This window comes from Myxozyma melibiosi (assembly GCF_037950935.1).
Source record: "Myxozyma melibiosi strain Phaff 52-87 chromosome Unknown BZA70scaffold_1, whole genome shotgun sequence".
NCBI classification, from domain to species: Eukaryota; Fungi; Ascomycota; class Lipomycetes; order Lipomycetales; family Lipomycetaceae; genus Myxozyma; species Myxozyma melibiosi.
This window is the reverse complement of record NW_027042915.1, coordinates 3786823-3801850: the sequence shown is the minus strand read 5'-3', so window position 1 is coordinate 3801850 and position 15028 is coordinate 3786823. Positions and strand designations below refer to the sequence as shown.

The 15028-nt window shown below is 52.5% G+C and overlaps 6 protein-coding genes across 6 annotated transcripts; 3 read left to right on the top strand and 3 right to left on the bottom strand.

Moving 5' to 3' along the window:
* Nucleotides 1–23: 23 nt before the first annotated feature.
* On the bottom strand, nt 24–1060 carry BZA70DRAFT_274063 (translocation protein Sec62-domain-containing protein). The gene has a single exon (XM_064911926.1). The coding sequence runs from the start codon at nt 970–972 to the stop codon at nt 94–96; it is 879 nt and encodes a 292-aa protein (XP_064771593.1). The 5' UTR covers nt 973–1060; the 3' UTR covers nt 24–93.
* A 31-nt stretch (nt 1061–1091) lies between these two features.
* BZA70DRAFT_54326 (uncharacterized protein) lies at nt 1092–2243 on the top strand. Its single transcript, XM_064915198.1, has 2 exons — nt 1092–1347; nt 1432–2243. The coding sequence occupies exons 1-2, from the start codon at nt 1238–1240 to the stop codon at nt 1745–1747; spliced, it is 426 nt and encodes a 141-aa protein (XP_064771592.1). The 5' UTR covers nt 1092–1237; the 3' UTR covers nt 1748–2243.
* A 496-nt stretch (nt 2244–2739) lies between these two features.
* On the bottom strand, nt 2740–5187 carry BZA70DRAFT_298632 (uncharacterized protein; the record flags this gene model as incomplete). The annotated part of the gene is made up of 6 exons (XM_064914615.1): nt 2740–2943; nt 3019–4041; nt 4106–4372; nt 4438–4507; nt 4578–4888; nt 4957–5187. The coding sequence occupies 6 exons, from the start codon at nt 5185–5187 to the stop codon at nt 2740–2742; spliced, it is 2106 nt and encodes a 701-aa protein (XP_064771591.1).
* Nucleotides 5188–8041: 2854 nt separating this feature from the next.
* BZA70DRAFT_54127 (NUDIX hydrolase domain-like protein) lies at nt 8042–10310 on the bottom strand. The gene is made up of 4 exons (XM_064915196.1): nt 9563–10310; nt 9356–9505; nt 9255–9277; nt 8042–9165 (listed from the first exon to the last, which is right to left on the bottom strand). Exons 1-4 carry the CDS (start codon nt 9814–9816, stop codon nt 8417–8419), a joined length of 1176 nt encoding a protein of 391 aa, XP_064771590.1. The 5' UTR covers nt 9817–10310; the 3' UTR covers nt 8042–8416.
* An 870-nt stretch (nt 10311–11180) lies between these two features.
* On the top strand, nt 11181–12032 carry BZA70DRAFT_274049 (ARS binding protein 2-domain-containing protein). The gene has a single exon (XM_064911925.1). The coding sequence runs from the start codon at nt 11399–11401 to the stop codon at nt 11933–11935; it is 537 nt and encodes a 178-aa protein (XP_064771589.1). The 5' UTR covers nt 11181–11398; the 3' UTR covers nt 11936–12032.
* A 2045-nt stretch (nt 12033–14077) lies between these two features.
* BZA70DRAFT_54184 (uncharacterized protein) lies at nt 14078–14586 on the top strand. Its single transcript, XM_064915197.1, has one exon. The coding sequence runs from the start codon at nt 14216–14218 to the stop codon at nt 14492–14494; it is 279 nt and encodes a 92-aa protein (XP_064771588.1). The 5' UTR covers nt 14078–14215; the 3' UTR covers nt 14495–14586.
* Nucleotides 14587–15028: the final 442 nt, after the last annotated feature.

Genomic DNA, 15028 nt, shown 5'->3' with positions numbered 1-15028 from the left:
AGCGCGAGATATAACAATTAATTTTATTTACATTCTAAACCAAGCTAAACATATAACAAGCAATTTTCCCTGCACTCAGCAAACGATCGTAGCTCAGTGCTTTTTCATATCAAGCTCCTCGACCTCTTCATCGTCGTCGTCAGCGTCAATCACCGCCGAGACCTTGGCTTCTGTAGTCGGTCGCGGGGCAGCTTTCTCTGCGGTCTTGCTCTTCTTCTTTGGCTTCTTCTCTTCGTTCCAGGCATACAACGGCTTAAAACTGTCAAAGAAACCGACGTCCTCAAACAGATTCGGGAAAATCCACAAGCCGGGGCTTACGACGAAGTACGTGATTCCGAATAATATCAGTCTGAAGATCGCCATTGCGAAAAACAGGCCCAGCAAACCCAGCGCGCCGACCGAGAGGTACCACACACCAAGTCTGAGAATAGGTGGCCACAGCGGGAACAGTACGACCGCAAAGATAACGGCCGCGATCAGACCGGCGTAGAGGTATGTCGTCAGCGGCACTTTTTCCCATAGCCAGACGTAGTAGATCGAGTCGTCGGTCGAGACGACTTGTTCGCGCACAAACGCGAGCGTAGGCACGCCTTTTGTCTTTGACAGCGCAGCAATAGGCGGCACCTGCGCTTTCGGATCTTTTGCGAGCTTCGCGGCCACGGTCTTGCGCGTGAGCTTCTCGACGCGGATAGCGAGCTGGCTCATAGGCAGCAGACGAAAGGCTTCCATGGCCTGCAACTCAGTCTCGATCTTTGGCAGCGCAGACCCGGCCTTCCGCTGCGCCTTGACGTATTTCTCGGATTGCAGCGCGCGCAGGGCGCGTTTGACGCGGAAGAAATCGGCGCGCTTGCCGTTGAGCACGCCTTGTCGCATCTTTAGATCGTTGTTATGGCGCAGAAAGCTGGCGACCGCGAGCGCGGCCGGATTCGGCGGCGGAGGGCCTTGTTGTGGTTTTGCGGGGCCGCCACTCATTCTTGTGATTGATTGAGAGTTTTGAGTGAATGTGGGTGTGGTGGGGATGTGGGGTTCGAGAGAGAGGAAGCCGGATAGAAAGCGAGGGGCGGCCGCTACGATGAGGATGCCAGGTGTCTCTGGGAAAATAAGGTTTCCAAGTATACCAAAAAGAGTCGAAGTCAACACCAACTCCCAGCAACATCGTTCACCATCCCTTCTTCGCAGTCCAAACCGTCACCGCTCCTTTGTCGATCTCAACCTGTGGTGACTATATCTGAGCGCGATGTACTGTCTGCGGTACTTTTTGCTTTTGCTGCTTATGCCCACGACGGGCGCGTCACCGCATTTCCTCGCGGTTATGCTGCTCCTGCTGTTTGTTTTACACCGGCCATGGTACTTTTTTCCCTTGCTACGATCCATCTATATCCACCTGTTCCTTCCTGCATCTGCCTACTGACACGTCTACTTCTTTTTCAGCGTTTACTGCTCTTTGATTCTCATTGCTCTCTTCTCTTCAACGTGCTACTTTGCCGATCACTGCTTCATCGACACAAACCACGGCAACCTCTTCCTCCCGCGCGTCTTCCTTCCCGCAGACCTTGCCTCGAAGCCCTCGGCCGTCTTTGACGCGCTGGCCGAGCACGCCGCGATAAACGCGTTGGCGCGACCGCTGCTCCGCAAGTCGATCAACGCGACAGCTACATTGTTCAACGTATCCGTCAACGCGAGCGCGGTAGTGCAAGCAGTTAGGGAATTTAAGCTCCCGTGCGTGGCCGTGAAGGTCAGGCTATAGTCGCCTCTTGTCGAGAAGCTACCGAAAGAAAGTGTGGATCATGAAGGCAATTTACAGTACGAACATACAGGCAGAAATAGCTGCGAGTAAGGAGTCGATCAGCAGAGAATACCTCCGCGCACGAGACAGCCGCTCGATTCAGCATCATCACCATCAACATCCATCATTCATCTTCTTGCTCCAGACCGCGCAGCCCTCTTATACACTCCACAGACTCTCTCGGTTAGGAGCAATCCTAGCCTAGCTTCCCTTCGGCGCGTTTGCATCTACAACACCTCTCACCACGAAGCCTTGTTCTCCCACCACGAGAAGCTCCACACCCACCTCTCTCTCCAACCCACAGAATCCCTTTCTTACGAGTATTTTTTAGTTTCAGAAACTAATCCCAAGACCTTGTATATTTACATCAACGTGACGCGTTCTATTTGTGCATCCCATACGCATTCATTGCTTCGGTGTCTTTTGTTTTCGTTTGTGTTTTGGATCCGTTGGTTTTTTTCCATCAATGATATGATCTCATTTTCTTTTCTTCGTTGTGCAGCTAGTTCTCTATAAAGTTTTTCATGCTGATATCTCTTATTCCGTACAAATCATATTTGATTAGAAATCTGAGTCTTTTCATCCAGCCCTTCAACGACCAGTTTCCGATTCGATCTATCTGGTGGTGGTGTTACTTGCCCCTAATCACAATCACTTCTCTTCTTTACAGTCTATGAGAGGCAAACCATAAGAAAAGAAAATCAAACTGAATTTTACACCCACCACAATGCTAAACTAAACCAACACCACCTTTCCCCGTCTAGCAAGCTTTTCTGTCTGCCTTTTTTTGTTTCTAATAATATCCAATCACTCTTTGAGATTGGAAGACTGTCTCCCTTGATTGCTGTGGTGCGGTGGATCTTCGTACATCGACGAATAACTATACTCTAATATAAAAAAAAAACCTGTAGAAAAAGAAAACCGTCTACTCTCGCTGCACTGTTTAGGCTAGCTCACGCAACAATCTGTCGCGTGATATCCCCCTGCTTATACATCTCCTCGATCGTACTCCTAAACACCGTCACCGCGCTCGCGCGCTTCAACTTCAACGTCGGTGTCAGCACATCGTTCTCGATCGTGAACGGATCGACAAAGAGCCTCAGGTTGCGCACGCGCTCGTAGCCCTGAAACTTCGCCTCCTTTGCCGCTTTCTCAAGCTGCGCGAGCACGGCAAGACGCACGCGTTCGTCGGCGCACGCGCGCTCGAGCGCAGATTCGTCGGTGGGACTGACTTCGGTGCCGAGAATTTCGCTCGCAAACGGCGCGAAGGAAAGCGGCTGGATGGCGGCGATGGCGACAAGGTACGGCTGCACGGAGTCGCCGTGGACAAAGAGCGTCTGGACGAGCGGGCAGCCTGCGAGGTAGCGGTTCTCAATCAGCTCGGGCGCGACGTACTCGCCTTGCGAGAGCTTGAAGAAGTTCTTGACGCGGTCGATGATGGCGATGCGGCCCATGTCGTCGATCTGCGCGACGTCGCCGGTGTGGAACCAGCCGTCGGCGTCGATGGCTTGCGACGTGCGCTCGGGGTCCTTGTAGTATTCCCTGAACAGCGTCGTGCTGCGGATCAGAAGCTCGCCGCGCGGGAACGGCTTGTCGGTCGACAAGTAGTTGAGATCAGGAACGTCGCGCAGGCACACCTCAGCTGTGGCAGCTGGAGGACCACAGTTCTCGGTACTATAATCCCCGGCCTGCTGAACGCAGCACGCAGCATGCGTCTCTGAAAGTCCGTAGCCTTGCACCACCGTAAGCCCAAACGCCGCTCTCAAAAACTGATGCGTGTCATGCGTGAGCGGCGCCGAACCAGACACGATACTCCCAACCCGCTCCAACCCCGCGTTCGCCCTCACTTTCTTTGAAATCAACCGATCCCAAAGCGCGTGGTTAGGACCAAGCCCGTCCTCGAGCTGCTTGAGCTTGACCGCCAATCCGTAGCGAGCAATATTAGACCTCCACCCGGTCGCATGCACAGTCTTCTCCTTGATCCCGGTCTCGAACCGCGTGAGCATGCGCGGCACGGAGGTGAACGTCGTCGGGTGCGCCTCGCGCAGGTCTTCGAGAATACGCTGCACGTTGCCGCGGAAAAACGCAATCTGACCGCCGGCGCACATACCGATTCCGAGCGTCGCGCGCTCGTAGATGTGGGCTAGCGGGAGATACGAGAGCACGGTGTCGATGATTTCCATGCCTGATCTGGGAAGATGCATGAAGCCCAGCGCGAGCGCGCCGACGAAGTTGGCGTGAGTTAGAACGACTCCCTAAAGATGATGACTGTTAGCTATATACTGGCAGCAGTACATTAAATGAGCCTTATATCCCCACCTTTGGAGCAGAAGTCGTGCCCGACGTATAATTAATTGTCAGAATATCCGACGGCACAGGCGGGCTATGCGCACGGGGAAACTTTTTTCCGAGCTCCTCGACCTCGGCCATCGTGTAAAGCGCGACGCCTTTTTCGGCCGCCCAGGCGCGTAGTATATCGTCCTTGCTTTGTTTGGGGAGATCGGTCTCGGATTTGAGGTCGTCCATCGAGATGATGACTTTTAGATGTGGGAGCTTGTGGGAAATTGCGAGGATCTTTGGGAGGTGCTGTAATTATGCGGCAAGAGATTAGTATGAAATGATGGTCCGAGAAGGCTATGGTTAGGTCTTACCTCCAACGATGCTACCAGAATCGGAGACTCGACAGAGTTGATGATAAACTCACTCGAATCAGGGCCAAGACTAAATAATTAATGCATTAGCACAAAATAAAAATCAACTACCCAAACAAAGCCAAGAGAAGGCAACATACTTGTCATATAAAGGCACGACGATAAGGTTATACGCGTGGCACGCCAAATCAGTGATAATCCACTCCGGTCTGTTCTGCGAGAAGAGCGTGAGCGCGTACTGCGTGTCCTTTGCGTTTTTCGCAACGTGTTCGTTCAGATAACACAGGCCCGAGCCACAATTTGTTCTGCGCTCGGCGATGGTGTCGTATGTCTGCCAGATGTACGGCGACCACAGGTCGCGCGCAGGATCAACGAGCACGCGATGGCCGAGCATGTTGCGGGAGCCAAAGTGGGAGACGGAGTATTGGAAGGCGTCATACTGCGTACGGATCTGGGTTTCAAAGTTAGCACGATAAGGTCTCCGGAAAATGTAGTTATGTATCGATCCACGCGTCTTACATCTGGGTGCGGAGTCTGAATCAACCTGTCGACAAAGGCAGCATTGCGATAGACTGAACTATACCCAGGCCTTGCGCTATCAGGCAACGGCACGCCTTGAGGCTGACCAGGCGGCGACACAATCACCGTCACGCTGTCCTTGTTAAAATCCTCCAAAGATCCCCCTTCTACCGGTGCCTCGAGCTTATCAGTCGGCGAGGGCTCCCGTGGGCGCGGAGGGATGCCGGACATTGGGTTGGATTAATCAGAAGATCGATAAGTTTCTCGAAGGAGGAAGTGTAATTGCCGCACAGCCACTGAGCGATAGATCAGTGCACAAAAGAAATATAATCCAAGCACAAAGCCAAACCCAAGCGCACAAGCAAAAATGCGGTCGGATAAAAGACGACTGTCGAGGAAATAATGACGAGAGATCAAAGCACGCCGAGAGGTGCAGCCAGGCCGAACAGGAAGAAACAGGGACCAGCTACCTTAAGCGGCTGCCTTCGCTATTTGGGAGCGGTGCGGCGCCTGAGGCTCGAGGGCCGCTCAACCTCGGCAATCCGAGCGCAGAGATATCGGAGAAGAATCCAGAGTCTGAGTCTGTCTTACTGATCTAGAAATTTCTGATGCTGTCTGCACAATCTTATTCTGCACAATACAGGAAGCTTTACTGTGGCAATTTGTAGAGGGTTTATGGGTTCCGTGCAAGTCCGAGAGGTCGAGCCAACTGCGAATCAGTAAATACGCTCAGAGATGAGATAAGAAGTTTCTCTGAAATTACAGAACCACACAACGTCTGTCAGAGATGCATCAAGAAAAATTACGGCTAGGCTTGGAGCAGTCCTCAGACATCAAATGGTTTGAAGATGAGCCTGCAGTATACATGCAGGGTGTCGTGGCTCGTCAGGTCCGACAATCAACGTTCGCAAAATTGACAAGTATGCGAGTCTGGAATAGAGGAGTTAGTGCAGATCTGCTACAGCGGAGTCATTTCCAAATATCTAATAGACTGAAACAAGAGCAAGTGGCTGTTTATGGGAAGTGAGTATTAGAAAATAAGAAAAGGAAGTATAGATGGGACGCGGAGATAGCGTGTTCATTTCGTGTGACTTCGCGGCTACGTAAACAGCTTTGTTGCGGTCGGAGAGGTTTCTTTATGCCACAGAGTAGGAACGGGTATTAGTGTACTTGAGTGGTAAGTACACAGAAACCGGGAAAAATAAACGTAAATGGATATCTTGTACGTGTGCGGATCTCAGACCACAGTGACAGCGACGGAGGTGGTCATGTGTGCATCTGAACGGAGCGGTCGGAAATTTGTCATAGAGAATCAAGTAGTATTTACGTATGGCTACAGTGCTATGTATTTAGATGTAGATTTGACACGTAAGTGGAATCAATGCACTTGAGGACTCAAGACCATGTTGCCAGCGAGATATGCGATTTTGTGAATATCGGGATGATGCATTCGAAAATTTTCCGTAGAAACTTTGAGCAAAGCCTACGTGTATTTAAAGAAGCTATCTAGCATTGGAATACTTGGATTTGACACGTAAGTGGTAACTTTGTACCTGTTGGTTGTCGGACTACGGAAAGCGAGGATACTAGTCATGAGGATATCGGAATCAGCGGAGATGATGTTTTATCACAGAAAAAATTAGAGAGAGTCTATCAAATCTCAAGACTCACTTAAATGATGCAAAACTGAATAGCATAATTGGTATTATTGTGCTTGTGGGTCATCAGACCACGGCGCCAGCGAGCAAGGTGGTTTTGCGCATAGTAGGGCATGCACGGACAGATGCTCGCCACAGAAGAAAAGACAAGTGTTCTTTATGAACCTTCAGGAGTTTTTCTGCAAGTTGGAAAGTGGATATGACACGTAAGTGGTATTATGTGCTTGTGGGTCGTCAGGCCTCGAGGACAGCGAGAAAGGTGGTGTTGCGCATAGTAGAACTTGCGCGGTCAGATTATTGCCACAGACAAAATTTGAGCAGTGCCTACGCAAAACCGCAAGTGCTGTTTTAAGATTGAGCAGGCAAGAAGACTGAATGTATAAGCTCGTAGAAGTATTGTATATCTGATGTCGCTGCAGTACTCATACACGCGTCGCATAGACCACGGCGACCGCGTCTGGGTATACGCAATCCAGGTTGATATTTCAGTAGGGCGATTTCGTAGTTCATCTGAGTAATTGCACCAAACGTAAGCTAACATCTGAGACTTGAGAACGACACGTAAATGATATTCTCGAGCAAGTGGCCTTTTCGCCCCGTCGCGAGCCATAACGGCAGCTTTCTACCGCGACGGGGCCCACGAACAGGACAGAAGTGGAGAAATAACTCAAGTACCTGCTTACTGACATTGAAAAAGTAGTACAACTTACTGTGGCAAAAAACAAGAGCGTGTCGGGGCGTATAGACCGCGTGGATATCATCCAAGTTTCGCGAATAGTACCGAGATTGAGTCCAGGGCCCCCCCGCGCTGCTTTGTTCGAGCGCCACTGAGCCTCCAGGACTCCGCCTACCGGGATGATTTGACTTGGCAGATCGGCAAGCGAGAGCTGTTCGAACGACAGCGCCGTCTTCTGCAAAGTTCGCCGGCGGTCGTTACTCTTGCCATCCTTGTCGAGACCTCGAGGATGCGGTGCGCAATCGCACTCTGCGATCCGAGGATCAATAAACCTGCTACACTTATTAACGCATGACGTAATAACAGAGTTTTGCATCCCGAAGCGGAAATGGTCAGAACTCTATCGAACATTAACATTAAACGCTCTGAACAACCCACGCGGCGCCGTCGAAACCCAAAGAGGCAGTGTGTTTTGGCCTGGCCTTCGCCTCTGTTCTGCGGCGCCATATCGCGGTCCTCGGAAGTTACGGATCACCTTTTTTTTTCCGTGGGGTTCTCCCTCCTTTCTCCTGACGTATACCGTACACACTGTATTTTTAGAGTCAGATGATCGCCCTCTTGCGTCAGCATACGGCTCTTCTGTTTTGCCACAGAGCCTGGAGGGAGTTTTCGGTCACGAATAGCAGCGGTACCGCACGTGCGGCAGATAGCTGCAGCAGCGGCCGGTGGTTCGTCCGTCTAGTCCGGATCGAGGCGGCCGGGGAGAACAACAAGTGATACAAGCCACAACATCGCAACATTGTAGGAAATAACTTTTAGACTAAAGAACGGTCTAAGAAAAAGAGACTTTCCTTGCATACGTCGTCGTATAGATAGCCGATTTTCTCGAGAGCTTTTACCTCCTGTCTGTGTGGTTTTGTTTCCCACTAACCCGCTACGATATAACCTGGCACGTTTAACTTTATCATGCGTAAAATTGCGAACTTGTCAAACTGCTCACATTGGAGCCGTGCACAAATGTACAGGTGGCTTGTGGCGAAAACTGAGCTTGTAGTTACCAAAACCCGTCGTGACAAGCCTTCTGAACAGCAGCGACCATAGCGATTCAATTAAAAAAAAATAAAACTCATCTATATCGCATCGCCCGGTACAGCGATTTACCTATCCTGAAAGCTACGTAAGCTGCAAGCGAGAACCGCACAGACGCTGCGATTCCGATCGCGGTCTTGAACACCGTGAAATAGCGGTCACGCACATAGCCGACAAAAACTTTCTGTGGACCAGTCGCGGAACAAAGGTCCGATGCAGGGATGCTCTGCGCAGAAGTAGCAGGCGCTCCACCGGTGCTCTGCGCAGAAGTAGCAGGCGCTCCACCGGTGCTCTGCGGAGAGGCTGCTGCATTTTTGTCGGCCACGATTGGTGTCCAAACGGCTTTATCAGCACGCATACCACCGGAAGCGCTAATCTCGAAATACTTACGGCCCAGAAGCTCCGTGATCAACCACGTATCCAGCTGAGAGGACACTGGCAGCTGAGGCCACGTTCCTTTTCTATCTGGGTAGATTATATCAAAGAGGTCGAGCATGATGCTATGCGTGAGACCCCACATGATCATCTCGGGGTACGCATCCGGATCATCCAGACAGGATTTTGGAATTTTAATCCCAGCAAACTCCAGATTGCCAATGACAGACGAGATGTATGATTGAAGCAAGCGGGGGATCCTGCCGAGATGCGCCGTTTTGCCTACCGGCCGCGAAAAGCGACATTGAGCCTCGCGAGAGGCTAGTGCAGTCAACGGGCACCAGAAAGCGAGTGCGACCTCAGATTCCTGCAAAGTGAGTTCAATTGGCTCGGGCGTATTGACGAAAAAAACTAAAAGGTAATAAAATTTGTTGTTAGACGGGGTGGTGGTGGTGAGCGCGCGCAGCGGTGAAAGAGTCAGAACAGAAATGCAGTGGTACCATAAGTGCACATGAGCATGATACTGGGGTGGAAGTTAGCACACTCACGAACAAAAGACAAGGAAAAGTTTTATAAGAAGGAGCACGGGAAATGAGCGTACATTTTGCCGCCCCAGTAAGCAGTCACATAGCGCTGCTTGAGCGGACCGACGTAGAGGGCGCATTTGTCGAGATCGATGCCGACTTCCTCGAGGGCCTCGCGCTTTGCGGTCGCGAGGTCGGAATCGTCCTCGGGATCTCTTCTCCCGCCACTGTAGACAATGTGTTAGATACAGACAGGTAAAGTCGCAAGCTGGGAGGGTACGGACGGGAGAGCGACGTGGCCAGACCAGCGATCAGAATCTCTGGTGGAGCGTTTGATGAGCAGTACCTCAGTGGTAGAGTCGTGTACGTGGCGCAGGAGAGCGTCGAGGGAGTTTACGCGTTCCGAGAGGTCCCGGGACCGAAGCACCAGCGCGACAGCACAGTGGCGGATTGCACCAGAAGACACAGGCGCGGCCGGATCGCCAGGCGGGACCTCGAGGGCGAGCTCGCGGGCAGCGGAGATGGTGGAGAGATTCATAGGGCGGGAAGAGGAGCGAGTTCGGCGAGTTGGGAGGAAGGTCGCTGATGAACCGAGATTGATTAGTAACGATGTCTGAGGTGATTCAGGATGACTAAGGGATGACTACAGACATGGCCGATGATTACTCATGAATACTACGGAACATTAATGTCGAAGAAGCGAAGCAGAGGAACGAAATAGGCTTCTTCTTTCTTCTTTTCTTTTTCTTTTGCTCTCTTCAATCGTCATCTCCAGCATTCGTCTGTTTCACCTGTTCTCCTCCGCAGCAGCGGGCAATCGCGTTGACAAACAATCACTAATACGCAGGTTCAGTGATCACGTCGGTGAGCTGTCGGGTTGAAACCATGCGCCACCGGGGCTCGCCGATTCGGGCAATTTCTTCGATGACGACACAGAATTTCCTCTTTCGCCGAGAACTTGCCAGAAACGAACGCTGTTCACGGGGTGCGTGCTTTTTCCATCATGTGACTTTGCCTGCCTGATCGGGTCGCCGGCAGAAGGTTTCAGGGGCGGGCTCAGAGCAGAGTACGGCGAGACAGAAGTCTCCTGTTCAACTCCCAGCGGCCGCCCGATGCCTCGATCCACCACCGGAAGCACCTGGACGTCTCGGACGGCCTCGCCAGCGCGGACTGTGGGTTCAGCGCGGGCGGCCGAGGGCGGTGAAGCGACACCGGTGGCGGTCCGGCAGCAGGCCACTGGCGCAGGCTTTGCCGGGGACGAGGGCAGCGCCTTCCGTCGTGGGGCGCACCTGCCGTGCCCAATATATAATTTTGTGCCACCGCCAGAAAATCCTATTTCAACCCTCTCCTGCCCTCCTCGCTACGTCCGCCCTCTCTCTTCCTCCCGCTTTCCCTTGCATGCCTTCCCCCGCGGCTCCTCTCTGACTCACGTCGACCCGGCTTAGCTCAATTACTTCCCAGCGCATTCTCCTGGCAGATTTTGTCATACCCGTCTCTATTTTGTCTTATCTTCCGCTCTGCGACCCATGCAGGTCAGAAAAGCTCGAGCGTACACCCACCCGCCGCCGCTGCAGTCCTCCCGCTCCCCGCCCGCGAACGATGTCTTTCAGAGCGTGGCACCCCTGCTGCTTCCGGACTATTCCTTCAACACTCCGCCGCCGCCCTCCGCGGCCGGCTCCGACCGCCAGTTCTCGCCCTCATTCCTCGCCCTCTACAGCAAGTTTTCGCCACAGGAGGGGATGATCGACGTTGGCGGCGCCGGTACCCAGCAGCAGTCTCAGCAGCCGGTGTTCTACCATGACGCGCCTTTCAGTCTGCAGTATGACACCGGCGAGCAGGACCAGCAGCAGCAGCAGCAGCAACAGCAGCAGCAGCAACAGCAGCAACAGCAGCAGCAGCAGTTTCAGTTCCAACTGCAACAGCAGCAGCAGCGACTCTCTAGTTTTACTTTCCCTAGCGCCTCACAGCAGTACAACCCCCTGCTGCCCGTCTCAGAGCAGGCACCCACCGCTACGCTCTACGACCAATACCAGCAGCAACCCGCCAGCGGCCGCAGGCCGCCCCCGGAAAGACGCGACTCTAAATGGAAGGGCTCTTCTTCGTCCTCTACCGCCGTCGATATGTCAACCGCGCCTGCTGTCGCCGCCCGCGGCGCACGCAGCTACAGACAGTCCTCGACGTCCAACTCGGCTTCCGGATCGCTTGCCACCGCCGGCCAGGGAATTTTCCATGCCAATCCAGAACTCGACCGTCGCGTGGTCTCCCCGGCCGTCACCAGAGCGAATACATACGACGCTCCGTTCATTCCTTCCGACCGGACGCTGCCCACGCCTCTGTCCTCGCTCTCGACAGTATCACTACAAGAGCTCGAAGACGCGTACGTGCAGTTCATTCTCTACTGCAATCCTACTCTCAGTCTAGACGCAAACACGGAAGACCTCCGTCGGGCGTTCAGAACCGTGCCCAAGAGTGACGGAAAAGCATTTGCCATCACGACTTTGCTCGCACTGCTCAAGCAGTTCGAGACCGGCGAAATCAAGACTTGGACCCGGCTCGTTACCGAACTCGGCGTCGAGCGCACTCCTGAGCAGAGCGCTCAGAAAGCTCAGCAATACGCTGTTCGTTTAAAGGTTAGTACATATTTCCCTTTTTTTTGAGTTCAGCGAAAGACTTCAAGACACACCCAGGTCTTATTTCCGTTTTCACATTACTAACTTCTCATCTACCCTACAGAGATGGATGCGCGCAATGCACATCGACTCCTTCTTCGAGTTTTGCCTCGGCAAGCAGCATTCGTACTTTACACGCATTCCGAAGCCATCCGATGCGTTGAACGACATCCGTGACGGCGTGCCCGCAGAAGAGGACTTTGCGCTTCGCGCGATGATACCAGAGCTGCGGCACCGCAGAGTTCGCTCTCAGGTGCAAACGGCTCCGTCGTCGTCTTCGGCGTCACCTGCTAGCGCTAGCGTTGGCGGTAGCTCGTCGTCTGCCTCATCATTGTCTGCTGCGCAGTCGTCGACTCCGTCGCTGCCTTATTCGCCTTATGGTAATCTAACCCATGACAGGCCTCAGCAGCAGCAATCGCAACAGCATCAATCGCAGTTGTCGCAGGAGCAGCAGTTGCAGCAGAAGACCTCTGACACTGCAAACCAGTTCCAGGTGTGGCATCCGTTCTCGTCATTCTACGTCAACAGACCTGCCGAGTCCAGCGCTGCTCCCGCCGCTGCTCCGGTTCGAGATGAGCCCGCACAACCTAAGCAAAAGCAGTCTCAAAAGCAGAAGCGGCAGCAGCAACAGCAGCAACAGCAACAGCAGCCGCAAACGAAGCAGCAGTCAGAGCCGCCCCAGCAGCAGCAGGACCGTCATCGCAAAGCTATAGAGCTCGACGATTCCGGTTCGGGTACATCTGGCGACCAATCCTCTTCTCCACAAGACGGCCTCTCACAGCAATCCTCCGAGCAGAAATCCTCTAGCGGTGGCGATGCCGACGGTTTGGACGAGACGAAAACCCGGCAGCGCTCAAAGTCGCGCAAGTCACGGCGCAAGAAACGCAACCGCCGCAAGAAACAGAAAGCAAACACTAGCTCGGGATCTGGCAGCAATGAGTCGCCTCCACAGGCGAACTCGGCCGCAGCCACGACTTCGTCGTCCACTACGCCTCAGGACCAGGATCGATCGGCATCGGCATCTACGCAGGCTTCGTCGCCCAAGAAATCAGACACGTCTCCCAAGGAAGAAGAAGGAACTGAGGAGCAGCAGTTGCTGTCTTCTCGTAGCGGCGATCCCGGCGGTGTGACCGCGATCAACATCAAAGACGGCTCGCTTGGCACAAACGTCAGCTGGGACCCGTTCCTTGGACAGCACCAGATGCTCGATCAGCAACTTGCATATCTGAACGAGTGGCCCGATCTCGACATGGCTTCGTCTGCCGCGTCGTCGAACAAGCGCCGAGAGAAGCAGAAAGCCGATCTTGCGGAACGCGTCGCCGCCGGCAATGCGGGACACGACGTGCCCGACGAAGAGTCGCCGTTCGATTTGAACGTCTACGACGAGAACGACGGAGAATTTGATATGTTTGAGCGCGACAACGACGACGACAGCGATGCGCGCGTGTCGATGGACAGCATCGAGCTCGTGGCAGAGTTAACAACGAGCATCTTGCAGCCACCCGGCGGCGCCGCGCTACTCGCGCAGCGGGCCGTGGCGGACGAACTAGATGATACTGGCGTCGAAGCCACCATGCCGGCGTCGCACTCATCCTCGTCGTCTTCTCAGGTGGGTGACACTGGCAAGCGCAGAAAGCGCCATGGTCCGGCAGTATCGTCTGGATGGATCTCTGGCGACCCTGTCGGCCGCGGACGTCCCCCGACCGGTCGGCCCAAGGCGGCAGCCGTCGCGGCCGCGCAGCAGCAGCAGATGCAACAGATGCAGCGCATCGGCGACGACGCCGAGACCTATCTCTCTGCCACTCTGGAGCGCAAGTTCATCACCAGGATGCCAGCCTCGCACGCCCACAAAGTCGCGATCCAACTCGTACGCAGTCTACGCTCGTCTCTTTCGCGCTCGTCGTCGTTCGGCGGTTCAAGCGGCGACGCCGCGTTTGCATGGGTGTTTGGCGGCACGGAGGGCCATGCCGAGGATATCGAGTACTCTGTGACTAAAGTTCACGGGTCGCCGCCCACGAACGCAGCGATGACGACGTACTGCATCGAGTGGGAAGCCGGCATCGACGGCATCTCGGCCAAGTTCAGCAAGCGCGCGATTGTCGACACTGCCGAGTCTGATCGGTCTTCGAGCAATGAACAGTCTTCGATTGATTCCGAGGGATACACGACAAAGTACAAGATCGAATCGTGATCCGAACTTTCATTTGATTATTTCGTTTTGCTTTGTTTTTCGTTGTCATTATATTGTACTTCTTCTTCTTCTTCAAAATGTTTTCATATTTTGTCTTTTTGCTCACCATTGTTACATTCTTTCATTTGATTATTTCGTTTTGCTTTGTTTTTCGTTGTCATTATATTGTACTTCTTCTTCTTCTTCAAAATGTTTTCATATTTTGTCTTTTTGCTCACCATTGTTACATTCATGTCATTTGCATATCTCATTCGTTTATCATCACATTGTATTTTAAAACCTTGTCACTCTTGTATTACATTCTAAAACTTGTTTACATTTTTTCTTTTCTTTCTTTCTTTTACATTATCTTATGAGGTCAAAGTCCTTCTTTATATCGGTGGCTGTCAATTCTTTTCGCTATCTTGTAGATAGCAAACTCCACCACCCTCTTCATTCAGAATGATGCAGTGCGCGAATTCGAGCTCTTGAAGATGTTGTTTTTTTACTGCTACTACTATCATGATTATTATTATTTATATTTCTTATCTTTTATGTAGTCTACTCCCACGCTCTTGTATAACAGGAAGAAAAGTAAGAAAGATGGTGGATGTATATGGGAAAAGAGTAAATAACGGGTGGGTGTAGGGAAAACTTGTGCCATAAATTTGATTTTAATGTAATAACCTTAGCATTATTATACAACTTGGGTATATAATACAATCTCCGAAAAGCGTCATTATAAACAATCAACATTTATCAGTCAATCAAACGATAAATCAGCAAACAGCCGGCTCAGAAACCCGTCCAGATTCGGTCGTGCCCGCACTGAAACACGCTAACAAAGTCAACAGTCGCTAGCAGTCCAATTTTCCCAATTCCCGGTTTCCACTGCTGTGGGTGAGTGGGGT